This window comes from Leucopleurus acutus, assembly GCF_964270905.1.
Source record: "Leucopleurus acutus genome assembly, chromosome: 1".
Taxonomy (NCBI): Eukaryota; Metazoa; Chordata; class Mammalia; order Artiodactyla; family Delphinidae; genus Leucopleurus; species Leucopleurus acutus.
The window spans coordinates 151,958,708-151,986,547 of record NC_139142.1 but is presented as its reverse complement, the minus strand read 5'-3'; the positions used below and the strand labels follow the sequence as shown (position 1 = coordinate 151,986,547).

At 49.0% G+C, this 27,840-nt stretch overlaps 1 protein-coding gene across 1 annotated transcript in view; it reads left to right on the top strand.

Annotated features, from left to right (window-relative positions):
- Positions 1-27,840, top strand: part of LRRK1 (leucine rich repeat kinase 1) — a 116,916-nt gene that overhangs the window by 82,377 nt on the left and 6,699 nt on the right. Inside the window, exons 15-29 of the mRNA XM_082842366.1 lie at positions 362-526; positions 1,033-1,205; positions 2,306-2,426; positions 2,679-2,838; positions 3,229-3,505; positions 6,659-6,830; positions 9,182-9,345; positions 10,362-10,501; positions 12,326-12,575; positions 15,020-15,186; positions 17,862-18,059; positions 19,035-19,312; positions 20,916-21,110; positions 21,891-22,042; positions 26,524-26,641. Of these exons, the coding sequence (XP_082698492.1) occupies positions 362-526; positions 1,033-1,205; positions 2,306-2,426; positions 2,679-2,838; positions 3,229-3,505; positions 6,659-6,830; positions 9,182-9,345; positions 10,362-10,501; positions 12,326-12,575; positions 15,020-15,186; positions 17,862-18,059; positions 19,035-19,312; positions 20,916-21,110; positions 21,891-22,042; positions 26,524-26,641 (2,730 nt within the window). The remainder of the gene's footprint in view (positions 1-361; positions 527-1,032; positions 1,206-2,305; positions 2,427-2,678; positions 2,839-3,228; positions 3,506-6,658; positions 6,831-9,181; positions 9,346-10,361; positions 10,502-12,325; positions 12,576-15,019; positions 15,187-17,861; positions 18,060-19,034; positions 19,313-20,915; positions 21,111-21,890; positions 22,043-26,523; positions 26,642-27,840) is intronic.

The following is a 27,840-nucleotide window of genomic DNA, read 5'->3' as shown; positions in this document are numbered from 1 at the left end:
TCAGCCCCTGGCTTCTTCTGGCAGGATGTCTCCTAACAGTCTGCAGCTGAGATGGAGGCAGACAGTGCCCTCCGACGTTCTGCAGACGCCTCTGCCCACGGGACCCAGGCTTCCAGGACCCCCTGCTCCCATAGCAGTAGATGGAAGCCCCTAGAAGCCCACCTCCAAACCGCTGGGCCCCCTTCCCTCCCTCAGATGGCTGGTTCCTGAGAAAAACAGCAGGACAGGCTGTGCTTTTCCACGGCTGTGCCTTTACCAGGCCCCCATGAACAACGTTCAGAGTGATCAGTTATCTCAATTTGATTGACTAAAACCCTGGTTGCTAAAATGTCTCCCTGTTGCTGCCTTGTTGCTCAAGTAGGTTGAGTCTGTGGAGTTCAACGTCTGGGACATCGGTGGCCCCGCCAGCATGGCCACGGTCAACCAGTGCTTCTTCACAGACAAGGCCCTGTATGTGGTGGTTTGGAACCTGGCACTGGGGGAGGAGGCTGTGGCCAACCTTCAGTTCTGGCTTCTCAACATCGAGGTGAGGGGGTGCCAGCCCTTCAGCTCTCAGTCCTCAGGACATTGCAGGGGCCCCGCCGCTTCTCAGGGGGAAAAAGGAAAAAAGGAAATGGTTAGGGAGAAATGCTTTGCACTTTGCTGGGCTGTCACGAGGCCCCAGAATCACAGGTCACTGTGAAGTACTTAAAACCCTCCTGGGCCACATGGTTGATGGTGCTCTTGTACTTTTCTGCTTCCTTAAATTTAAGAGCCCCATATCATGGACCCAGGAGGGGAACGGGGCTCCCCTCTTCCAGTGGAAAGGTGACGTGGGCCAGAAGCTGGGGCACTGTCTGAAGGGATCAGAGATGGAGGCCCCAGGGAGTGTCACAGGCCCTCACACACCCCCTAGTGCGTGGCAGGCCCTCGAGGTTCTCAGAGAGGAGTGCGGGGTGCAGCGGGGTGATGGTTGAGGGCCAGGCCGTACAGGGTTGGCACATCCACCACCTAGGGAATTGTTCCCGTCCCCAGCCAGACTCTCTCTCACAGGCCAAGGCCCCAAATGCCGTGGTGCTGGTGGTGGGAACACACCTGGACTTAATCGAAACCAAATTCCGCGTGGAGAGAATCGCCACGCTGCGCGCCTATGTGCTGGCGCTCTGCCGCTCACCCTCCGGGTCCAGGGCCACCGGCTTCCCGGACATCACCTTCAAACACCTACAGTGAGTGTCCCATGGCATCCTGCTCGTCCCCACCTGTCGCGGGGCTGTGGCTGCCGGCCCCTCACTTGTCCATCTCCCTGGGGACGCCTGCTCTGCCTGCAGAGGGCTCCTGAGGCAGGGGCTGTGCTCCTCTGTTGCCCTGTCCAGGGTGAAGGGTGGCAGCTGGGCCCCCAGAGCAGATGCAGCCCTAGGGAGGGTGGAGCTGCCAGAGGATCTGCAGGGCAGGGCCTGGAGACACTCTCTGTGCTTCCTGTCCAAGCCTCCCCACCCCCAGGGCCAATGCTGAGCGTGCACGGCCCCAGTGGGACCACGAGATAGAAACTCAAATACCACCCATCACATTTGTTGATCATTGATCAAGAACAGACCCCAGGTGTGGTCCTGGTCCTCCCAGTGTGTCTGAGTGGTCCAGAGGGGCTAAGATGGGGGAGGGCCACAGGGTGGGATTCAGGATGGGCCAGTGCTGGTGGGACCAGTGTCCTGGGCATGTTGATTCTCCCACTCCTGTCCTTGGATTCTCACGACAGCTCTGCAGGTTATGGAGACTGTTGTGCCCACTTTGAAGATTATGAAACTGAGGCTCAGCTAGTAAGTGTTCTCTGACTGCTACCCTGGTGGCTCTTGGGTTCCCTCGCTCTGGGTGAAGTGCCATGGGCATTGCTGCATGGGTCAGCCTGGAGACATGCCATGTGGCTCAGAGTACAGGATGGGGCTTTCAGGAATTCCTCGAGTGCCCTTGAGAATGCCCCCTGGGGCCTGCGATGATAGGAGTGCTGGCTCTGGGTCAGAAACCTGAGTCCCACCCAAGCCTGCTCCTTTCCAGCTTGTGTCCTTGGGAGTCACCTTGTGCCTGCATGCCTCACTTTCCTCCTCTGTAAAGTGGGCACGTTGGGAAGACAGACTAAAGCAGCACATTGTGGTGCCCCCAGCACCATGCTTTGCATCAAGTAAGGCCTCATTAAATTTCTGTGTCTATCTCTCATGAGTTTTCTCAACTTGCCAGTGTTTGGGACGAAACACTTAGGAAAACAGAGGCACTGCACTACTTGTCAGAGAGGGGAGGTACGATGAATAAGCACGGTTCTTTTTTGCACTCACAGCGAACTTTCCTGTAAGAGCCTGGAAGGTCAGGAAGGGCTGCGGCAGCTCATTTTCCACGTCACGTGCAGCATGAAAGACGTGGGCAGCACCATTGGTTGCCAGCGACTCGCAGGGAGGCTGGTGGGTACCTCTCATCCCCTTGAAGCCAGAGGGGCCTGCTTCCCATGTGTCAGGGGAACCTCCCTCTCTCTTTCTACTGTAAAACACATGTGCTGTATATAGTGTGTGGTCCCCATGTGAGCAGTTTCTTGGGGGAAGAGAGGGGTGGGACAGTGACAGGAAGCATTCCACCTACTCAGTCCTCTGGAGGGTGGCAGGCGAACCAGGCTGGCTGGGCACACCTGAGGGCCCAGCCTTTCCCACCTGTCCCAGATACCCAGGAGCTACCTGAGCCTCCAGGAGGCCGTGCTGGCAGAGCAGCAGCGCCGCGGCCTGAGCGATGATGTGCAGTACCTGACGGACAGGCAGCTGGAGCAGCTGGTAGAGCAGATACCTGGCAATGACATCAAGGACTACGAGGACCTACAGTCCGGTGGGTGGGCTGGGAGGGTGGGCAGGGAGAGGGGATCAGGTGGGTACCAGCAGCCACAGGCACAGGGCCCTGGGGAGGGGCACTCAAATTTTTCACCACTCTGCGCATGTCTGCAAATGACTGCAAAGACACTTCAGGTATCAATTTCGGGTTACAAATCAATTTTAACGAGTAAGTGAATTTGCAAAGATGGAATCCATGAATAATGGAGATCAGCACATTGGCAGTAGTTACAAGATGCCTCTTGAGAACATGTGAAGGGCCCCATGTGTTGGGAGTGTTGGTTGCTTCCTAAGAAGAATCTGTAAGCTGGCCCCCTTAGGAGGAGGTCACCCAGAGTCCCTTTTGCCCTTTGTTTGACACTGTTCCCTCATCCCCTCCCCTGAGCAGCCATCAGCTTCCTCATTGAAACCGGCACCCTGCTCCACTTCCCGGACACCAGCCACGGCCTGAGGAACCTCTACTTCCTCGACCCCATTTGGTTGTCTGAATGTCTGCAGAGGATCTTCAACATCAAGGGCTCCAGGTCGGTGGCCAAGAATGGGGTGATCAGGGCGGAGGACCTCAGGATGCTGCTGGTTGGGACCGGCTTCACGAAGCAGACAGAAGAGCAATATTTCCAGTTCCTGGCGAAATTTGAGATAGCCCTGCCCGTCGCCAATGACAGGTGAGGCCACGGACTGGGCTGTGCCGGTTGCTCCCTAGAGGAAGGAATTAGGGCTGGGACCACTGGTGGCTCGAGCAAGATTTCCAGGGATGGGCCATGATAATGACCTGCCTGCCTGGGCTGGGGCAGCAGGGTGTGGGCTTGGCCGGTCCCCCGGCTTGCTGCTCCTTCCTGTGCCTTGGATGTCCCTTTTCAGGGGGTTCAAAGAAATCCATTTATTGAAAAGGTGTAGGAAAACATGCAAGAATAGCAATGGCATTAAAGGTAACTTTGGGAAGTTCACGCTTTGGGAGGTTGATTGCTTGGTTATTTGATGAATAAAAATGGAGTAAGTAACAAAGATGTGTGTGCTAATTATACAGACCAGCTTCAAAATGCAGGGAGGGCAGGGGCTGGAGGGGCATGTGGGTTAAATCTGATGATGCTCTGACCTAAACCAGCTTGGTTCTCAGGGCCTCCTTGCCCTATTTTCAGTTTCAGCCATTTCCTGGGTCTGATGCTGATGTTGGCCCTGAGGCAGTAGCCAGGATGCCAAATCCACAGGCCTTTTCCATTCATCTGTCATAGAACTTGTCACCACCCTGCCCCTCAACCCCAGAGCTCTGGGGGGATGCCCACAGGAGACTCCCAGGGAGCTGCCCTGGACCCTGTGTGGCCAGCCCAGCAATTCCATCAGCACAGACTGGGTCTCCTGGGAGCCAGCCCTGGGCCATCTCTCTCTGAGATTTCCACTTGGTCTTATGACTATGGGAGGGGGCCTCAGTTCTTCCTGTTCCAGCTTCATGACGGCCAAGATTGAGTCCTAAAAAGAGAAACCCCAAAGAGGAATTCAAAACCCACATGATCCCTCACACCATGGCCCAGGTGTATCCTTGACTTTGGCCCATGAAAAGGCACACAGTGAAGCAGCCTGTGAGTTTACAACACTGCCAGAAGCTGACAATTTTCTGGTTATTTTATCAACAGATTAGAGGAATGAGGAGATATTAGCACTATGTAAAAGCAAGTCCCAACCTCCTTTCTTTTCTCATCTGTAAAATGGGAATAATACTCTTATCTACTAGTATTATAGTCATTGTGAGGATTAAATTTGATAATACATGTAAACTATGAGAAGTGTCTCCTGCACCTGTGAGCTTCAAGGACATCAAGGATTATCAGTACTGTTATTGTTTCCATCTTTGTGTTAAGTGCTCATAGCCAATGGTGTCTGGTTCCATCTAAAGTCAGGAGTGTCCAAGCATTTTCCATCTTAGCACAGGTATAATCGTTCCCTTGTTCCCCAGGGACAAGGAGTTCCAGCTCCTCGCACCATAAGGTTTTATATGGTCGAAGACACTATCAACAAAAACAAAGGCATTTGCTGCTCCTTTTAGAGCATAGTTTTCAACTGCAGCCCTGAAAGTTTCCAGTCCCTGGGAAAACCTTCAGGGCATTTCTGAACCTCCCTACACTTCTGAGTGTTTGTGTACCTTCCAGGGGGGACTCGCTGGCTCTCAGCACTCAGGGAAGGCTCCTGCCCGACTGCTGAGACAACCTCAGGGACATACTGTGAGCCGGCTCCGCAGTGCCCAGGTCTTCACAGACTTAATGTTCAACAGGCACATGAAGAACTCACCTCTTAATTCCCCAGGCTCTTCCCCTGGGACAGCCTTGCCCTACCAGTGATCACTTTTAAGGAGGTGCCAGTGGTCTCCCAGGGCTCCGCTCACCTTGAGCAGGGCTTCCATTGCCAGTCAGTTTAAATCTCTTCACTTGCCTTGCTGGCTTCTAAGTCTCCTCTGCCTTCAAAAATATTGAGCACCTGCTCTGTGTGCTGCGTACTGGGGCACCTGGGTGCAGAGCGTGCTCCCTCCCCTTGCCCAGGGGACACCTGCCAGGTAGAAAGAAGCAGGAAGCTGCAGCACACAGGCAGTGTAGGGGCTCCTGTGAGATCCAAGCTGAGCATGATGCAGGCAGAAGAAGCAGGATAAATCACACTGGGCACTGACGAGAACTGCCTATTTGGGGAGGTCAGAGAGATAAAGAAGGACTTCTCAGAACTTAAAGGACTAAATCAGGGCATCTGTTGGACAGCACCTGGCTGTGGAGAGAGGCACTCTAGCTGGGGTAGTTGAGAAGGTCCTTTCACCCAAGACCTGTAATGGCTGAAAAGGACCAAAAACTTCACCATCTGCCCCCTGTCCATCCTTCTCTAACCCTTTGAGGTCAGTATCCATTCTCTTCCCATGTCAGGGAAGCAGAATCGCAATGAGCTTAAGCTGTGTGCTGAAGACAGAGCCAGGATCGATCCCTGGGTGCTCTGCCCACCAGGCTGTCACTGAATTTTCCTTCTACAATACTTTCAGCGCTTCCTTTCAGAAAGTTCTAAAGACGTTTTATAGGACCTAAACTGATGTATTTTTAAAGGATTAGGAGAGCTGAAGGCAAGCCTTTAAGAAAAGGGCACATCCAAGGCTCTGCCCAAGGCCGCCTTAGCTCCAGGGCACACAGAAGATGCTGGTTGTCAGAGAAATCTTAGAGGGACCTCCCCCATTTCAGCTGTTTCCAAATGATCAGTCATGAATGGCTCACTGACACTGTGATTCAGCGCTTTTATGAGTAAGAGTGCTCTCATAAAACATCGCTCTTTTGCACAAACAGCCTCATTCGAACTTTTAAGGCAACTGTGTTGTTTCAACTGGTCAAGAACAATAAATAGCTTCTAAGGCCAAAAACATTTCTCTGACCCCAATATCTACATTGTCCTTAGAACTGTGCAGCTGTATTTGTTTTTCCTTCACCATCCAAAGTTAATTTTAAGTGACTCCCCAGTCGCAACCCAGTTTACAGAGAATTAACTACTATTTGCTCTGTCTGTTTATGACCACAGATGTTTCCACGTCTTCCCTTAGCCGTATTCTAGTCTCTATCTTAGAGACGTCAATAAACAGATTCACTGTGCCTATCTTCATTTTCTCTTGGAGCATTTATTCGAAGCATATAAACTACCCCCTCTATCTAAAAATAAGATTCCAAGGCCCTGGGAGGAAGGCACCCAGCAGCCTGAGCTGTTTCAGCAGAGCCTGCCCCAGGCCAGTCCATCTGCTGGGGTCAGGGCCCTGCAGCAGAGCTCAGGCCCCTGGTTCACCAGCCCCCTTTGGTGTGTTTCAGCTATCTCCTGCCACATCTTCTTCCATCCAAACCTGGCCTGGACACCCACGGCATGCGGCATCCCACAGCCAACACCATTCAGAGGGTGTTTAAGATGAGCTTCGTTCCAGTTGGCTTCTGGCAAAGGTTTATAGCACGGATGCTGATCAGCTTGGCCGAGATGGACCTTCAGGTAGTTGCATTTTCTGCATGGGGCAGTTTTTGCTTGCATGCAAGGCACTTGCAACTGTGCCCTGGTGGGAGGGAGGGAGGGAGGAAGGGAGGGAGGGAGATGCCGTTTGCTGGAGGAGCCTGGCTGAAGACCCTTCTCCTGCAGCAAATCTGCTGACTTAGGGCCCGGAGGCCAGTACAGCATGGCTGCCTTCTCTCCTCTAAGCCACAGACCCATTTGAATCATTCTGTGAATACCAAATCAGTGCCTAGCTGGCTTGGACAGAATATCCCATCAGGGTTCTAATCTAACCAACATCAACATCCCCTGGAGGGCTTGTTAGAACACAGACAGTTAGGCCCCACTTGGGTTCTGGCTCCGTGGCTATGGACTGGGACTCAAGAGTCTGCTTATCCAACCACTGCCCCAGGTGATGCTGCTGGTCAGGGACCACACCTCGAGAACCATGGCCTCAGAATCATGGCTTTACCATTCAGGCTGTGACTAGACTCCCCTAGGGAGCTCTAACAGACACAGACCAGACACAGACACAGACCACTAAGTCAGAATCTGTGGGTGTGGTAGCCAGGGATCAGTATTTTTTAAAGCTCTCCAGGTGACTCCACTGTCCAGTCAAGCTTGAGAACCACTGGCATAGAACGTTAACTTGGTCTGGGAGCAGTGAAGACCTAACCCAAGGAGTTCTTTTCTGTGGGTTCACCTGGTGTTGTGTTGAAGGAAGTCCCAGCTGTCAGTCAACATTCATTTCATGCAAGACAATAATATGGAAATAGTGGTTGGCTAGAGTGGTGGTTCTCAAAGTGGGGTTCCTGGGCCAGCAGAATCAGCCTCACCTGGGAACTTGTTAGAAGTGCAAATTCTCGGGCCTGCCCCAGAACTGCTGCATCAGAAACTCCAGGATGGAGCCCAGGGCTCTGTTTTTCACAAACCTTCCAGCGAATTGTAACTTACTTTACAGTGTGAGAACCCCTGACATAAGCCAGGACTGTTGAATAATTGACATTAAACTCAGTATGAGTTTGCTTTTGCCATGTTCTATTTATAAGGCCCTTATGGAATTAAACTTCTTGTATTAAGTAAAGATATTCTTTGATCTTCCCATTTTACTGAAATGTTCAAAAGTAAATGGTAGAGCCTGAAAATGCTTTGGCATCTTCTCTCACAGCTCATGTTAACAGGAGGGAGACTTGTTAGCAACACAGTTGGGTGCACTGACAGATGGAAGGAGTGGGCGCATGGGTCACTCTTCCCTCCCTTTGAACTCTTCCTCCTGCCACGTTCTAAGTGGAAGGTCACCAAGCACCAGCATCGTGTGAGGCCTGAGCTTCCAAGTGGGCTCCGTGGCTGGCGGGGTGTGGGCCCAGCTGGGTGTGGAGGCAGGCGCCCTTCCTGGCAGCATCCCTCACTCAGAATTAGGAAAGAAGTCCTGTTGAAGTTCAGATGAGGAAAAGGAGTTCAGTCTCAGAAGTATCAAAGGCATGCAAATTCAAGCATTGATAAGATACCACTTGGCACCTATCAAATTAGCAGAGAGCTAACAGCCAGCCCCAGAATCAGGAAAGTTCACACACCATGGTCAGTGAATATACAGCCTATTCACCTTGAAAGCGATTCCTCACTAGGCATCCAGAGCCTGAAAATGTTCAAACCCTTTGACCCAATAATACTACTGCTATAAATCTGAACTACAGAAATCATTTGAAATCAGAGAAAGCTCTGTGGTTTTTCATGTTCATCTGGGCTATCTGAAAGAGCAAAAGATTGGAACCAACCTAAAAGTCCAAAGAAGAGAATGATTCAGCAAATTACTATACTTAATAAAATATTGAGCTTTAGAAAAATGAATTTTATGAGTTTTTAACAACATAGGAAAAGCAAAGTTTTTTAAAGTATACACAATTAGACATTTAGAAATAAAAAATTACAAAATATGACCTCAGCTGTTTTATAAACATACACGTAGATAGGAAAAAAACCTGGAATAAAATATACCAAAATTTTCATGATCTATGTATTAAATTGGTATTTTATTTTCTCTCTTATATTTTTCTGTATTTTCCATATTTTCTAAGGTAACTTTTTGCTTGTAAAATCAGGGAGGGAAAAGATTTGAAAAAGAAAATCCTGTTTTCAATCTTTTAGGGAACATGTGTTCCCAGAGTATCCTGGAGACCCCCTCAGATAATGCAGCATTTCATTTGGCAGCAGGATGAGCGGTGCAGGAGGGAGGGGGTGGGAAGATGGATGGTGGTCCCTTATCACGATGGGGCCAGGACAGCCTCTTCACAGCTCTGCCCAGGGCCAGCGAGGAGCCCGGTCTACTTAAGTAGGGTCTTTTCTCTGTCTTTCAGCTTTTTGAAAACAAGAAGAATACTAAAAGCAGGCACAGGAAAGTCACCATTTACAGTTTTACAGGAAACCAGAGAAATCGCTGCAGCACGTTCAGAGTGAAAAGAAATCAGACCATCTATTGGCAGGAAGGGCTCCTCGTCACTTTTGATGGGGGCTACCTCAGGTAGGAACATTTGGGAGCTCACCTGACTGGGTCACCACGGTGCTACAGAAATGGGCCCCAGGGCAGCCTCCGCCGGGAGACTGTCCACTTGATGTCCAGAGTTCTGTTCCCAAGGGCAGGTCATCATGGAAGCTTGCTAGAAGTAGGAAACTCCCAGCAAATGTCCCAGAGCTTCCCCACCTTCTCACCCCTTCCTCTCTCCCCTTACAGAACAGGAAAGGCAAGGGAGGGTGTGGTGACCACAGCCCAGCACTGGAGGGAAGTGGGTGGCCACTGAGCTCAGGGGTGAGATTATCTAGCACCCCCTAGTCACTTAGGTGGGACCTACAGGGGCCTTGCAGCCATCCAGCATAACCCCCTTGTCCTAAGAGATGATGCCCCAGGTGATGACACTGGTTCCCCAGCCTGTACCCCACAGTACCTACCTTAGCTCCTTTTTCCTGTTCTCTCTCTTTTTTTTTTTTTTTTGAGAGAGAGAGATAAAGTCAGCTCAACAAGTTAGTAACTGATTTTTAATCAGGTTTAGTTTAGTACATACAAGATTATTTCACACTTACAATTAATTTTTCAAAATATTTTTTTCAGCTCTGTGAGAAGGAGGGGGGAAAGGGGAAAATAACTTTTTTGAGGGCCTGCTTTGGGCCACTCTTGGTGCCTGGTGCTTTCATATAGATGTTCCCACTTAAAGCTCACAGTTGCCACTTGGCAGATGAGAAGCCTGTGGTTCAGATGGAAAAACCTTCCCCAGGGTCACACCTAAGGGTCGGATCCCAGCCTGAGCATCCCTTCCTGCAGTCCTCATTGTGTCCACTTCACCATTTTGGGGACAGCGGGGGGACAAGGCAGGGCCATGCATGGAAGTACACAAACGCAGGAGCCTCCTCTGACAGTCCTGCCTGGGCCCCTGCAGAGGGGGTGGTCCCTGGGGGTTGCACCCTCACCCTGAAGGCAAGGAGATTAAACCAGGGCCCTTCACAGCCGATAATAATGGACCCCTTTTTGTTTCTGGGTTGCAGTGTGGAATCCTCGGATGTGAACTGGAAAAAGAAAAAAAGTGGAGGAATAAAAATCATTTGCCAATCGGAAATAAGGGACTTCTCGGCAATGGCTTTTATCACAGACCATGTCAACTCCTTGATCGATCAGTGGTTTCCTGGTAAGAAAATGTTTTTGAACCAGGTCTTGGCTCATGTTAATATTTCTTTATAAATCGGGGTAGGGCTCCTTATTTGGAGAACAGAAATCCCACTGTGGTTCAGCCCAAGGGGACCAGAGGGGTCCTAACAGACCTTTGGCAGAGTCTTAAGCCCCGGGGGAGTCCAGCTATGGGCATGGGTGGAGGTGCTATGAGGAAGAAGTGGGCCCAGACCCACAGGTCCTGGGAGGGATTTGGCCTCTGGCTGCCCACAGCGTGGGGGAAGAAGAATGCCCCGGGTACCGCACATGGTCTAGGAAGACCCTCGCTGTGAGCCTCACGTGTTTTTGTTTACATGGTGAGGACAGGGCTGCTGAAATCCAGGGGGGAGCCTGCAGCTGGAGATTCATCCCTTGTGCAGGGGTGGGAGGGAAGGCACCACACCTGCCAAGGGCCCCCATTTTCCTTCCCTGCCTACCCCAAACCCCTGAATCCCAGCGGTGATCAGCCACCCACGTAGCCCTTTCCAGCCCCTTTGATCAGTTTCTTCATTGACAGTCCACCCAAAGAAAATACTTTTTGAAATGAAGCTCTTGAGGTCCTCTGTTTGTTTTGCTACTGAAGTGGAGACAAACCCACTGCGGGGCATCCTGCAGGGAGGAGGCTATCCAGTCAAAACCAGGCAGCCTCTTCCCTGTGAGCCCTCAACTCCGGAAGCCTGGAGACCAAGAGAGCAGAGAGCGAGTTTGGGATCCTAGTGCCGCCTCTGGCCTGCTAGTCCAGTCCTCTGGCCTCCTGAGCTGGCTTTCTCACCCGTACACCATCCCTGCATCCTGGGAGAGCATCAAAAGAAATGCTTAAGAAACAGTGGCTGGGCGTGCTCCAGATCATACTCTGGACACCCGGGTCTGGGGTCCTTTGGGTGTTGATGGGAAAGGTGACATACAAGGAAAAAAAACTTAAAGGAGCCTAAGGGAAGGTAGTTTAGTGTGTGGGTTGGGCAATTGGGCGGTGCTTGGCCGTACAATGGGGGCCTCTAGACCATTTGAACCCTACGAGCCCTTTGTGATCTCCCCACAACAGGTGCTGCTGGGGATTTGACTAGGGCCTATAAGACAGGAAGGACTGAGCTGAGGGCCTGAGACAGGGCTGCCTAGACACAGCACCACCAGCCAGCTGGCAGGATGTGTTACACACATGTGCCCAGAAAATTCCACGCGTCCACCCTGCACAAAGCAGGACATCAGCTCACCCTTCTGGCATCTCCACGGGACAATTTAGAGGGTGTTTCTTTGTACCTCCTTTCAGGGGTGTGCTGAAAAGCTGTGTCTCCTGCCCAGGGGAACACAAGTAAAATGACTAGATTTTTTCTATTATAATTTGTACTCATTTCTCCTCCTGCATTGCTCTTCTAGAAAAGATCATAGTAATTGCAAGCCTTATGTTTCTAATTTTAAGAACGGCTCCTTACTGGTTGTGGTTTGGTCATTGGAGTGTGGCATAGCTCACACAGCCTCCAATGTCCTTCCAGTGCCCAGCTGTGCAGGAGGGATCCCCAAACTCTCAGCACCTCCTAGGCCAGCTACCTCTGGGTCTAGACGCCCTGGCGACTGTCCAGTGCATCCCTGGCTCCTCCCTGCAAGTGTCTTTTAGGATCGAGGATGGTGCTCCCCAAAAAGGAACCCAAGTGCGGCAGTCATGTTTCAGCCACTCCCAGGGGTCCAGGCCAGGGCAGACAGACACCCTCCTGTGAAAGGCTCACCCAGCCTGGGGGTACAGATGCTGTTCAGGGACCCGCCTGCAGCCGCCTTTTTGTAAGCTGACTCCTGCTGTGTCCCCATTTAGCCCTGACGGCCACGGAAAGTGATGGGACCCCACTGATGGAGCAGTATGTGCCCTGCCCAGTGTGCGAGACCTCCTGGGCTCAGCACGCCGACCCAAGTGAGAGATTGGAGGATGTGCAGTACTTTGACATGGAAGACTGCGTGTTGACAGCCATCGAGCAGGACTTCATCTCCTGCCCCAGACACCCCGACCTCCCCGTGCCTCTTCAGGAGCTGGTCCCTGAGCTGTTCATGACCGACTTCCCGGCCAGGTATGCCACAGTGCCGATGCACAGGACCCAACCCCAGGTGACTTTTAGGTTCCCGGCCTAGGCTGCCTGAAGGGAAACAGGCTGTCAGCTTTCTTTTTGAAGCCACACAGGCCCAGCCAATAGGCAGAGCACTTAGAAGTTGAAGTCATCCTGGGACCCCACACCATTTCTCCCTCACATTAGCTGGTGCTCTTTTCCACTGAGCTGGCCCTCGTCTCTGATTCCTACTTTGCTGCTGGATCAAGGAATAGAAGACAAATATCCATTGGTGTCCAAAAAGGGGGCACTCCCAGATGTACCGCCTCATTTTCCTTTCTTGGCAAATGCTGACTCCTCACTGCTACCCTGCAGCTGAGCATTTAGATCCCCTAAATCTGTTCCTGGAGATGAGTCTACCTATATTAATCTAAGATAATAACTGGGGAGAGAATGCTGGAGAAAAGAGAAAACGTTTTGTGGTCCCACCCTATAGGAAACAGTCACAGAATCCAAGTGCTTGGTAAAAGATGGAATCTTCTGTAGTCATGGAAACCAGAAGCCATGATTTGGTCTCCCTGGAGATAATTTGACATTGGTGGTTAGCAGTGTTTTTGGAGTTGTGAAATCCTGTTGTTTTCTTATTCAAAGGATTGCTATTTGGTTTCTTTAAAGAAACCCTTGGGGGCGGTGAAAATATTTGTGTTGTCATTTTTCCAAATTGCTCCCGCACCCCAAGAAAATGGATATGGAGTACTCTGAGATATTGCAGGATTGTGGTTCCGAAACATGCTTCTGGATGGGTCTATTAAATTAAGAAATCACTTCCTACATTGGAAAAATTTCCCCCATAGATCTTTTTAATATTCCCATTACCTCATTGGTAGAAATGACAATTAAATACCACTCTTCTGAAAAGTGACTTACCTTTATCTCTAGATCTTTAACATGAGGGTTGTCACCTCTTGGAGACCATATGCAGAGATTTATATATGTGCGAATCAGATTTCATGGTGGGGTGCCCAATTAGGCAGCTCCAACTTTTAGAATTTTCATTTATTTGCTGAACCTTGTTATGTTTTATGCCCCCACTGAATCTGGGCTATTGAGTCTACTGTATGGAATCTGGAAAGCAAAGCCAGATTGGTTGTCCCTGTTGGTTTGGATCTAATTGCAGGCTATAGCATGGTTCTTAAACCAAGGTACTCGGCTGGGAGTTGAAATGCCCAAGAATCTGAACAGAATTCACAATCCAGCAGAGACTCTCTGGAAACTTTAGCTATGGCCCAACCATGCCCCAAAGCATCACACTCCCTGACTGGGAGTTTAGGCAGGTGGGGGCAGGGGCAATCTGGCATCCACGGAGCCTTGTCCTGTGTCCCCAAATTACAGGAGTCCTAACAGAAAGCCCCAAGGGATCTTCAGCATAGCCACTGTTCCCTGTCTCATGAGGCTTCCAAGTGCCCACACTTCCCGAGCGGTGGTTTTGGGGTGGGCACTTGGAGAACAGCCCAGTTCATCTTCAACTACATCACCAAGGTCTACAATGGGTACAGTTGCATCTGCCAGGAGTGTGATGTGGTTGAGCTGTGCAGAGTCTGAGCAGCTGCAAAATCTGTTCCTGGAAGACATGGGCAACAACTGCATGGTTGCGGGGTGGGAGAGGGGCATTGGTCTGTTGGGCCAGGAGGGCTCCAGGGGAGGCACCCGGCAGAGGTAGCTGAAGAGGAACACTGGGGGACCTCAGCAAAGCAGGGGGAAGCCCGGAAATGGGAGGGCATGCGGCTGCCTTGCCCACCCTCCCTCCCTCTTTCTCTCCCTTCCTGCATCTCTCCCTCTTTCCCTTCCTTCCAGGAGTGACTTGCAATATTTCCAAAAGCCCAACAGAAGTCCCCCTTTTACCTAGGATTAGAACACACAGACAGGTGAGAAGATCTAAACTCCCTGCCTTTGGGTAAAATCCTAGCCATCAATTGTGGGGACACTGGCCATGCCGATCAGAAGCTCTGCATGGCCATTTATATAATTATTGGCTTAATAAAAAGAAATGAGGAAACAACTAACCTAGCAGTAAATAAATGCAGTTTGTCTGATGGATACTAGCTCTCAAAGCATAGAACCTTTTGAAGGAAAATGTCCAAAGGAATTCTTTTTCTGTGTCTGCCACCTTCAGAGGCTTCACTCACCATCCACACCTCTGAGGCCATTCCTGTTATGAGCCCATTTTATAGAGGATACCAAGGCTTGTCAGGGCTGAGTGACCTGCCCAGGGCTGGGGTTTATCCCAGATCTGTGTGACCTCCCGGTGGCTTTGAACCCTGACTCTCCTCAGTGGGAACTAATGGCCAAGCACATTCTTGTACCCGCCCAGCCCAGGACCCGCCTCCCACCTCAGCAGGCCTCTCCAGGTTATAGGGGGCGGGTAAGGAGGTCTGTTCTAAACCCCCCACATACTGTGTTTCCGGCAGGCTCTTCCTGGAGAACAGCAAGCTGGAGCACAGCGAGGATGAGAGCACTGTCCTGGGCCAAGGTGGGAGTGGCACCATCGTTTACCGGGCCCGGTACCAAGGCCAGCCCGTGGCTGTGAAGCGATTCCAGATCAAAAAATTCAAGAACTTTGCTAATGCCCCTGAAGGTAAACAGGGCCCTGTATCGTTTCTTTTCGTATGTGTTTTCCCTTGGTCCAAACTTGCACCACCTTAGAGACCCCTGAGGCCACACAGGCAGGGGAGGAGGGTGAGAAAAGCCGATGTGGGCCCCAGGGGTAGCCCCGCTTTATGCCTGGCAAGAAGTGGGCCAGGCCTGAGAATCAGGCTGAGCAAGGCCTAGAAATTGCTTTTGGAGATTACTTTCTTATCTGGACCTGAGCCCCCAAGAGCACGGGCCATCCTTACAATTTCCATCCGCTCCGTGTCCAGCACAGGCCTGACACGTGGTGGGCACACAGTCAGACCTCAGGTGGACCTCTCACCCTGGGCCACCCCACCCAGCCACTAAAGGGAGGACGGTGGGCACTCCAGATGGATGAATTGGAAAGCCAGCATGGGTGGCTTCTCCCTCACCCCCTCCACCTGAAGGAGGGCACACCCTCTTGCCTTGGCATGCTCAGGTCCACACATCATGTGCAGCTCAGAGATGTTCTAGAGCAACACGTCACCACTTAATGCCCAGCTAGGGCAAGTGCTAGGAGGCTTCCTCCCTTCCAGCCGGCTGGATAGCACATTTCTCACTGTCCCTGGCTTAGCATGGTTATCTTCATGATCACAAGAGGAATTTACACTCTTGGTAGAAAAATTAGAATCATAGAGCAATATAAAGAAACAGATCAGAAAGAAAGAGACATGGGGCTTCCCTGGTGGCGCAATGGTTGGGAATCCCCCTGCCAATTCAGGGGACATGGGTTCGAACCCTGGTCCAGGAAGATCCCACAAGCTGCAGAGCAACTAAGCCACAACTACTGAGCCCACTCGCCTAGAGCCCATGCTCTGCAACAAGAGAAGCCACCACAATGAGAAGCCCGCACACCACACCAAAGAGTAGCCCCCGCTCGCCACAACTAGAGAAAGCCCGCACCTAGCAACGAAGACCCAATGCAGCCAAAAATAAAATTAATAAAATAAATTTTTTAAAAAAAGAAAGGAAGAAACAAAACCATAGTTACATGCAGAGAATGTAAATCTAAGAGACTTTATTGACAAACACCATAGCCAATAAGAGTTTGATAAAATTGTTAGACGTGAGCTCAGCATCAAATTTGGCAACAATGACCCATTAGAAAATGGCAGCAATTAAACCATAAAATATTGAGGAATAATTAATATTTATCATTCAATTTAGTTCTCATCTAAATTCCAGCAGGGTGTGTGTGTGTGTTAAATCTGACTGATTCTAAAATGCATGTGGGGACTTCCCTGGTGGTCCAGTGGTTAAGACTCCATGCTTCCACTGCAGGGTGCACGGGTTCGATCCCTGTTTGGGAAACTAAGATCCCTCATGCCGCGCAGTGTAGCCAAATAAATACATAAAAATGTTTAAAATAATGAAAATAAAATGCATATGAAGTGACAAAAACCCAAGAACAGCCAAGAAAATCCCACAACAGAAGACAAAGGAGAGAGGCTTGCCCAGCAAACGACTGACTTATAAGTCTCCAGGCATTAAGGCAGTGTTTTCCTGGGGCACGGCTGGGCCTGTCAAGGGAACGGAGAGAGCCTGCATGTGTGTGGGAGGCGAGGCTGGCACATGGCAGAGGTAACATCAGGAGTCAGTGGGAAAGGCTGACTATTCGCTAAACTGGGGCAGACTTGGGTCAGCCTTCGACCATAGTCAGAAACATTCTTAATGGTCTAAAGACCCAATGTGAAAACTAAGACTTTTACACTTAAAAAACAAGTTTGTCTGGCACACACATAGATCTGGCACAGTTGATACATTTTCACTGCCAAGATTTTCTTCAGGCTGTTTAAACTTCCATGTCCAATGATCCCTGATTTTAAAATCTGAACATAAGGGAGGGACAGATCAGGACACAAGAAGACAAGCAGGACCTGGTGGACACTGCTCAGTGACCTCAGGGCTGGCAACAGCCTGGTGGGTGACCAGTTGGTGGGAAAGGCCCCTCAGGGGGACTCAGGCAAATGCCTTACATGTGGGATGCATTTCAAGGACATTGGGAGAAGGTCCCAGCACAGCCCACCACTGCCCATAGACCTTTCTCCTCTGGGCTGAGATGACGTGTCACAGGCTCATGGCTGCCCCATGGTTTTCTCTCTGGCTGACAAGAGGGCAGTAGTTCTTTCTGCCCTTCATTGTCCTGGCTCCTGGCAGGGAGTAAGGTGAGCAGCAGCGACCAAGCCCCCAGCATCCCTGCAGATGAGCAGCGGAACTTGGTTACATGCCAGACATGTTGCCTGAACTCTGGGTTACACTCGGGTATGCAGGATTGGAATAAGATCCAGTTGAGACCCTCAGGCAGCCAGCAGCGGGGTGGGGTGAGGGCTAAGAGAATGGGTGACAAGGGTGGGAGCGTGTGCACCAAGGGGATAGGAATGCCGAGTGAGACAGGACAAGTGTAGACCTGGGGAGGGGGCTTGATACCAGCCCGGATGCCTCAGGAATGCCTACATTTGGTGCCAAAATTGGGTGACGATATTGCAACCCCAGTTATGTTGAGTGACTTAAAATGTAAATCCTGGCCCTGCCCAGCCCCTCGAGTCCCTGTGAGGCAGCTCTGAGTGTGACAGGGCCCCCACGCAGAGTCGCCCTACACAGGCTCCCCAGGCAGTGGTGACAGCTGTTCTCTCCCTGCAGACACCATGCTGAGGCACCTTCGGTCCACAGACGCCATGAGGAACTTCTCGGAGTTCCGGCAGGAGGCCAGCATGCTGCACGCCCTGCAGCACCCCTGCATCGTGTCCCTCATCGGCATCAGTGTCCACCCGCTCTGCTTCGCCCTGGAGCTCGCCCCGCTTGGCAGCCTCAACACCGTGCTGTCCGAGAATGCCAAAGGTACCCACCATGCCCAGAATCTTCCACAGAGTGCTGCCTGGGGCCCACCCCGGCCCAGTCCAGCCTGTGGGAGGCCAGAGAGCCCATGGTGGGCAGCTCAGGTCCTGGGGAGCCATCTGTGGCCGGGCACACCCACCTGTGACTCATGTGCCACTCCCAGTGGGTGATAAAAGGGCTTCTCCAGGCCTAAGTGCTGGGCAGTGGTGTTGGCAAAGCTGCAGGAGCTCACAGTTAGGAGTCAGACAGAGCCATGTTCCAAGTCCAGGCTGTCTGCCATAATCCAGGAAGTTGCTTAATTTACTCATCCATAAAAGGAGGATGAGATGATAATAGCCCCACTTGGAGGGCAGTGAGAGCATCAAAAGAGGCAGCCCAGGGAGGCCCGATCAGCAGCAGCCTGGTGAGCCCAGTAGCCACATAAATCTCTCCTTTGCCCATAGCTCACCACATCTGTCCACGATTGTTAAAAATCTGAGACCCTGGGGTCAGTTTTGTCCTATATTATTTTTTAACAGAAGTTTTAAATATTTGCCCTGAGAAATGGGTAACTAAATTCCAAACAGCTGACAGAGGGAAAGAGGTAGATGTCTTTTAACTCAGCAAGAGGAAATGCAGTTAAAATCAATTATTCCTCCCCCAGTGGAAGAGATTTTTTTTTAATGGAGTTCTTATACCTGCAACTCACCCCTTGACATTATAGCAATCTTGGCCTGAGATGAACTCTAGGAATTTTGAATCCTTGCTCTTTTTAGTAAAAACACCAACAATTGCAGAGATGCAATTCATGAGATGCCATGAAGCGGTAACAACAAGCATTTCTAACCTAAATAATCTTTAGAAGGTTGTTCTCTGTCTCTTCTGGCATCCAGCCTGGAGAGCAATGAGAACGTGTCAGTAGAATATAAAGTATTTGGGGAGACAGAGGTAAGAAAAGAGTTGTTATGATGATAGTTTGATAATTTTTTCTTTGCAAAGATTCTTCCTTTATGCCCCTGGGACACATGCTCACCCAAAAAATAGCCTACCAGATAGCCTCCGGCCTGGCCTACCTGCACAAGAAAAACATCATCTTCTGTGACCTGAAATCAGACAACATCCTGGTCTGGTCTCTGGACGTCAAGGAGCACATCAACATCAAGCTGTCAGACTACGGCATATCCCGGCAGTCATTTCACGAGGGCGCCCTTGGCGTGGAGGGCACTCCTGGCTACCAGGCCCCAGAGATCAGGCCTCGCATCGTGTACGATGAGAAGGTACAGGCCCTAGCCCACTGCTGTCCCCTGGCCCAGGACTGCATAGTCCTGGAGGCACCTGCAGCTTCTGGGCTCCACATGCCCCCAAGCACACATTTCTCCCTCTCCCGTGCTCAACCACAGGCACTGGCTTGAACCACAAGGGCACAGAGGCCTGTATCTACCTAGTAATGTCACGGGTGACTTCTCCTTAGCTTCAGAGCAGTGACCTAGCCTCAGAATACTCAAACCTCAGTTCAGGAACATAGTGAGGGCTGTGCACAGTGGACAAAAAGTCCAAGACAGAGATGGGTCCGGATTTGTGTCCCAGCTCTGCCATTTAAATGTGCAAAATGGAGACAGAGGACCAGCCTCACAGTGGCTTGTGAGGAACAGACAGATAAGGAGGCTCCTGGTCAAATCAAAAGGCAGCATCACCAAAGCCAAGAGAAGAGAGTGAATTCTGGCAGGTTAAGCATGGCCTCCCAGGTGGCCGCATGGCCAACCTTGGCTGAGACAAAGGCTAAATGCTTGCCTTCTTCCCTGAGGGCTGTTTGGTAGATGCAGGCACACAGACAACTTAAAAACATCTTACAGTGCTCGCCTTGCATCTTGTGCCAGCCCTGGTTAATTAATCAGCCAGCAGTGAAACTCCCCTGGTCTGTAATTTCTCATTATTTGGTGATTTACAGATGGGTCATTGACTAATTGCTTCAAGAATGACCCAAGCATATGTGGGTTAAATTGGCATCTGTAGCTATTAACCAAGATAGAAAAGACAAACCAGAGTGACAAAAATAAGCTTCTTAGTAACAGGTGACAAGGCACCTCATAACTAAATTTATAACAGAACCTTCACATTGAAAACTCTCAGGTCTACCTTAGCCATTCTCCTGCTAAAAAGTTATTTCTTGACCCTCATGGAGACCTGTGTAACTCTCTCCTTTAGGCACATTTTCATGACATTTAGAGAAATCAAGATGTTGTGATCTGGGAGACTTTCCCCTCTTTATGATTTGCATGTACTCCTACTACCAAGCATGTTAAACCAAGAGCTTGCATTTTCCTGCCTTGTTTTTATACTTAAGGGAAAGGACCATGGCATCCTTCGAGCCCTTATCCAGTGCCTGACAGCAAGTTCTCATTATGTGTTTAGTGGATGGATGGATGGATGGATGGATGGATGGATGGATGAGTGGATGGAAGGAAGGAAGTATGGGGGGATGGATGGGTAAATGGACAGAAGGACAGTCAGATGGATGCATATATGGGTACAAAGGAAGATGCATAGATAAATGTCCAGAAGGACAGGTGATCAGGTGGGTGGCTGGCTGGATAGATGAATGGATAGAAAGAAGGGAGGGAGGGAGGAAGGAAAAAAAGGAAGAACTGGAAGATAGATGGATAAAGGGACAGAATGATGGTTGGTCAGATGGTTGGTGGGATGCTTGGACAGGTAGAGAGAGGTGGATGGATTGGTGAAATTGATGATTGTCTTCCTTTGGACAGGGCCCACGTTTTCCTTATCTAACGTGTCTCCCCACTCCCTCTCTCTCTCAGGGCCAGCTTGCAAGATCTGCTGGGCCCAGGAAGGGGGTCTGACTTGGCTTGCCTCTCTGCCTAGGTAGACATGTTTTCCTATGGGATGGTGCTCTACGAGTTGCTGTCAGGACAGCGGCCTGCGCTGGGCCAGCACCAGCTTCAGATTGCCAAGAAGCTGTCCAAGGGCATCCGCCCGGTTCTGGGGCAGCTGGAAGAAGTGCAGTTCCATCGACTCCAGGCGCTTATGATGGAGTGCTGGGACACAAAGCCTGAGAAGGTACCTGGGGGCACAGAGCCTGGGGGCCTGGCAGCTCCTGCCAGCTGGTGGAGGCTATGGGTCTCCAGAGTGCACATGTATGGCTACCTGCCCACCCTTCACTGAGGGTCTAGAACAAATTGGGCAACCCTTTTCTGCTCATCTCTTCTACAAAGAGATATGTATTACTTCTAATACATCCAGTTCATTTTCTTTGAGTGGGTGTCACTCTCAGGAAAAATGAAGTTTCTTTTCCTCCCCAACTTTTGTGTTACATCATCATGTGAATAAAGCAAACCTTTATAGTGATACAGCCCCCATCCAAGAGCAGAGAGAATGTACGTATCTCTTTTTAAAGTATGGGAAGAAAGTTTGCTCATGAGAAGCAGGAGCCATATTATCATTTTGAAGCTAGTTGTTTTGGGAAGAGACCAATGGTTTCAAGGTTAAAACTCATTTATCAAATTAGATGATGCTAGTTTAATGTATGGAGAGTAAATGAGGTCTGAGAAAAAATATTTTCCAGATTTTGTGTCCCTGGGCATGGGGGTTGGAATATCAGAGTTTAGGCTAACCTGACCACCTGACTTTGAGTTGCCATGGATAATGGTGACCCAGACCCTGGAAGGGTTTGTTTCTGGTATCTGAAGTTGTTTGGGCCTCTTGTTTTGATTGGGTGCTGAATAAGCAGATTCCACTTCTTCCTTCCTGGTTCAAGACTCTTAGTTTCAAGGAAAGAACGGGCATCCATCTGGTTGTAAGTGACCCTTGCTTATGACCCTGCTGGCCTCTCTCCCTCAGCGACCACTGGCCCTGGCAGTGGTGAGCCAGATGAAGGACCCAACCTTTGCAACCTTCATGTACCAGCTGCCCTGCGGGAAGCAGACGGCCTTCTTCTCGTCCCAGGGCCAGGAGTACATGGTGGTGTTCTGGGATGGGAAAGAGGAGTCCAGGTAACGTCTGAGGCCTACCGTGCCCTGCTGGTATCAGAATGCGGGGGGGGTGACCGTGGAATTGGGGAGCAGTCATGGATGACCATGGTGAGAGATGTTTAGTGGACAGTGGGTTGAAAGCCTGATGAAGTCTGCTTGAGAGAGAAAACAGTCCATAGACATGCACATGTGGGTTTGTGGATAAGAGAAGCAGAGAACATGTGATGTCTGCCAGGGACATGGGGGGTGGGGGTCAAAGGAGGGTTTTGTTTTAAGATGGGAGTTATTTGCAGCTTGATGGTAGAGGAAGTAAATGATGCTGGGGGTCAGGAAGAGAGGAAGGTACTGGAGCGGAGTTGCTGAGTAGAGTGAAGGGAAGGGGTCCCAGGAACAAGCAAGAGGGATGCCCTTAAATAAGAATTCATGCCCCCCCCACCTTCCAGGTGCATCTCTTTTTCTTAGTGATGTGGCAGGAAGGACAGGGACATTGGGGAGAGGCTTTGCGTATTCAAGGAGAATGACAGAGAGGCCAGGGACTTGGAAAGATAGCATCAGAGACTTAGCAGAAAAGCACCATCCTGTGTGAGACCCTTCAGTCCTGGCCAGGGGTGTGGCCTCTCCCACCTACCTAGAGTGACATCTTCAGAAGCAAGAGAGCATTTCATGGCACGAATAGTCTTCTAGGAAGCCTAGTGCAACATTTGCAGGTGCTCAAATCTGATAAGGCTTAGGTAAAGCAAAGCTTAAGATGCAATGAGATAAATGGAAGGGACTTTGCCATTTCCCTAGGTCACTATTGGTAAGGTTTTCATCAGGTTTTATGTCACTGGGACTGAGTGTTCTGACATAAGACGTGCTCTAAGAAAAACAAAAATGTCCTAAAAAATAAAAATAAAAAATATGTAAAAAGTGTATACATATATGTCCACATATATGTAAAAAATACATATATATGTAGGTGTGTATATACATATACACACAGTAATTATAATGTCGGTGGTAGTGTTGCTATTTTAAGGCATTGCTTATAATTGTACGGTAAAGTTAATGAGTAATTATGTTGGTGCCATGCATTGCAAATTGTGATACTCAGCATGCAAAATATAAAAGATAGGTTAAATGAAAATACTGTAGTTCTGAATTTAAATTGGATGGATATGTGAGTATTTTAGCTTTAAGAAAAATGAACTTATATTTCATAGCTCTGCCATTGAAAGGGCCTAGAAACAATGACCAGCCAAATACTAGTGAGCACCCCTAGGATGCAGATGGTGGTCTCTTAGTGCCAAGGGGAACCAAGGCTTATTGGAGAAGTGGCTGACTCCAGATTTGGGGCAGGAAGTGGACCTGAAACATCTGACACACTGGAAACAAGAATGCCATCAGAGACTTGTGAGGGTGGATCAAAGGGACTCAGGAGCCAATCTGAATAGGTTCCCACTGGCCAAAGATAGGGCAACCAAGGATCAGTAAGAATAAATATCTGCAATGAATTGAGACACATCAAATTGTTTAAATTCATTAGTTTCTAATGCCACTTAATAAAAAATAATAATTTAATATTTTTTTAACTTATAAAACTCCTCATTGATCATCATTGGAGGCTCCTAGGGAACAAACCTATTATTTTTAAAACTAGTCTATACAGAAAGAATCAAGGTTTTATTCTGCCTTTCCTATGTGAACTGTGCCCCATGGTAGCTAGCAAAAGAGATGATAGGAGGAAGTTTTTCTTTTTAGAGTAAATGAAGCTAATAAATGAAGAAGAAATGCTAGAATTAGAATGTCAGCATTTTGTAATCTCTATTGAAATAATGGATGTAGGCAGTTATCATTAATGATCACAAAAGGAGCGAGAACCAGACATTGTGTGCCTCTCAATAGAAATACACAACCCCAATGAGGAAGTATTCTTGCCTAAAAATTCAGATGTAATCTAATCAAGACTCCAGATCGGGGACAGGGGAATGAGGTAGATGAAACCCTGGGATGCAGGAACTCCACAGGACACCTCCCAGTGTCTTCATCACATGACCTGCTAGGGGAGAAAGAGAAAGAGGGAAGGAAAACCTATCAAAAGACTGAGACATAAAAATCAGTGGAAATGTGGGCTTTCTTTCACTGCTGATTCAAGCAAACTGAAAACAATAATGAGAGAGTTGGGAAAGTTTGAATACTGGATATTCATATTAAGGAATTATTTTCTCTTAAGGTGGGGTCATGCATTGTGGTTAGGTTTCTAATCATCTTTTTTTTCTAATCATCCTTTAGAGATAAATGCAGAAACATTATAGATAAAAGATGATTTGGGGGATTTGCTTCATAAGAATCTGGGGAGAGAAAAAAAATGGATGGGGGCAGAGATGAACTGACATGGCCATACGGTGATAATTACTGAAGCTGGGTGATGGGCACATGCTCTGTGATATGCACACTGTGAAAAAGAAGAAATGAGGGAGAGATTGATAGGTGGGGCCTGGGCCCTCTGGTTTGAATGACAGCACATGGTTTTCAAACTCCTTTATGGGCACAGCATCCCGATATCACAATGCTTTTGGTGGAATGTCACAATCTCAGAAGACCAGGAAATATAGGCATATTGCCTATCATGAAAATAAAGCCCTCTTACTATTAAAGAGTATAAATGTACACATAAAATAAATTGAAATGCTCACCAGTGTATATAAAAATAAACCCAATTTTCCCGTCAATATTTATTTCCTCAACAGACTCTGTAAAATCTTTTAAACAAATAGAGAAATTTTTAAATTATTAATCTTTTTATTTCAGGGATTTTTACAAATCAGTGGGAAAAAATACTAAAATCCAATAGTAAATAGGTAAGGAACATAAGTATCCTTTGAAAAAGGTACACAGAGAACAATGAACATATTTTTTAACAATTGAACTTACTGGTAATCAAAGAAATATAAATTCAATCTGCAAGATAACTTTTTTTTCTTGCTCATCATGTTGGCTAACTTTTTTTTCAAAGATAATAATGGATGCTACTGAGGGTGGGTCATACCTTACTGGTGAGCATCTAAATTTGCACATCTGTCTGAAAACCAATTTGTCAGTATGTCTTAAATGGCTTCGAGATACTTATACCCTTTGACCTAGTAATTGCCAGTCTAGGAACCTTTCCCAATGTTGCAGGGATGTTGGGGTGCTCAGTTCTGCTTCTGGCATGGGCCCTGCTCCACCCCGGCGCCCAGCAATACTTTCTTCACCTTCTCAGTCTTACAGACTCACCCAGGATATTGGAGACAATACTGCTCAGAGCTGTAAAAGCTTATCTCCAGAGGGAAGGGGAAGCCTCTCTCTGTGACTTGGGAGGGTTTTAAAAGCTCACCCCCAGCCTGAAGAAGGGGCAAGCTCACTGGAGGGTGAGGGGAAGAAATTATGGCCAGAAGCACAAAGGGCTGTGAGCCTGGGAAGTGAGAGTGGAGAGGGAAATGAGACCGAGACCATTCTGAATTAAGGAAGGGAAGTGGGTGAGAAGAAAGCGGGGACATGCAGAAAACAGGATACACATAACAAAATTCTTGTTGGATGGAATAGGGGTGTGTTATCCTTTAAGTTTCTCTATATTTTTAATTTTTTCCAAGTTAAATGTAAAGTTATTTATAATATCCTAGTTTTATTTTTTCAATGCATAGAAAAAAGACTGGAGAAAAAGGGGGGAATATAACTTTGAAGAAAGTTTTCATTTGCTGATTTTTCACTCATCTCTCATCATCTGCGAATACACGTTATCAGTCAACAATGGCAAGGGTTTCCAAACTTTGATGGCAGAAAAATGTTACATTAAGAACTGCTATCCACTCACTTGACTTATTCCCTTGGACTGGGGAAAAGATCTGTGTGGCCTGGGTGAATAATCGACCCCTGCCCCAGCTGCAGTCTTCCCTCCAGGCAGTGAGCATGCTGGATGCCTATCAAGGATGGTGGGGAGATGGCGATGCTGGGGAACATGGTGGGGCGGGTGAGTGAAGGGCCACTCTCATAAACAACAGCTTGTTAGTTCTCAGAGCACTTATGTTGGGGGCCCGTTTTGAGACCCCCAGAATACTCTGAAGTTCCCCCATCTGTCTCTGGTTGACCTGAGGTACTCTGCTGTGTGTGTGTGGCGGGGGCGCAGGGGGGGAGACATGGCCAGTGGGAGGGCAGGGAGCGGCCTTAGTGCAGGTACAGCCCCCTGGTGTCCCTTCATGCTGTGGGCAACTTTTTGAGCCCTCAAAGGTCACAGAAAGAGGAGGGTCTTTCTTCTGCTTGGGAATGGCCTTTCTCTGCCCAAATGTTCAAGCATTACCAGGCAGGCAGAACCAGGCTCTTCCCCAGACATGAACAGTCCTTGAGTCTCTTAAAACATGCGAAATTGGACCCTGGGCTGGAAGGGGTGGACAAGGCCCACAGCTGATGTCCTCCTCCAAGGCTGCTACAGGCCAGGCCAGGGAGAGGGAGGCCTGAGCTGACTGCACAGTTGTTGCTGATTGTAGGAACTACACAGTGGTGAACGCGGAGAAGGGCCTCCTGGAAGTGCAGCGCGTGAGCTGTGCGGGCATGAAGCTGAGCTGCCAGCTCAAGGTCCAGAACTCTCTGTGGACGGCCACTGAGGTAACCACCCCCCTGCAGGGCTCTCATCGAGGTGGGCGACACCAGCCCCTGGGGGGTCCCATTTAGCAACTAAATATGCAGGACACCCAGGTACATTTGAATTTCAGATTTAACCCCAGCCCACAACTGTGAGACCCCAGAGCAATGCCAGCAGCCCTGTGAACAAGCAGCATATCTGGGATTCAGCTAAGTGTCAAGTGCAGAATCCCGTCAAGAGGAGAACCCCAGCAGGTTGGCGAAGTGACTGGGTTTCTTATAACATTACCTGTCTACACAGCAAATCCACTCAGCTCTGAGGCCTCGTGCCTTCATGTAAAAAGGTCAGCAGAAGGCGCAAGGAACTGTCTTCTGAGAACTCCAGAGAGGAATGCCCCAAAACAAATGCTCTGAAGCTACTGGGTGGGGGTGTATGAACTGGTGCAGGCTTTCCAGATGGCAAGTATGGTTCAAATATGCATCAGAAATCTCAAAAATATTTGTACCATGTAAGCCTCTGCAATTTTAGCTTTAAGAGTTTGGTCTAAGGAAAAAACCAAGACACGCACACACACTCAGACTAGATAGGTGTATAAGAATGCTCATTCCAGTATAATTCATAGTAGTAAAGACTTGAACAGAATAAACATCTGACAACAGATGAGCCAAATTCTGAGCGATAGACATGCATCATACCCTCACAGACCAGGTGGACAGGGCCTCTGCCTGCACTGATCATCCTGGGAGAAGAAAAGTGTGGAAACAGCATAGAAGTGTGGTCCCACTGTTGGGAACACGCACACACACCAATACCCACGGAAAACTGAAAGTCTGGGCCCCAAATCCCAAAAGTGGCTTTCTCTGGGTATTGGAGTATGGGCGATTTTGTTTTTCTTCAGTATATTCTGTAGTTTTCCAAGTTTTTACAAAGAACAGAAATATGAAAACAACCAACCAGAAAGCCTCAATAAGTTACTTTCCAAGGCGTAAAGGGCCTTCTGAGACGGAGTGCACCCTAGGAACCGGCAGGCCTGTTGCAGCCCAGCTCTCATGTTTTTTTTGTTTGGTTTTCTTTGGTTTATTAAGTCTTTATTGAATTTGTTACAATATTGCTTCTGTTTTATGTTTTGGTTTTTTGGCCGTGAGGCATGTGGGATCTTAGCTCCCTGACCAGGGATCGAATCCACACCCCCTGCATTGGAAGGCAAAGTCTTAACCACTGG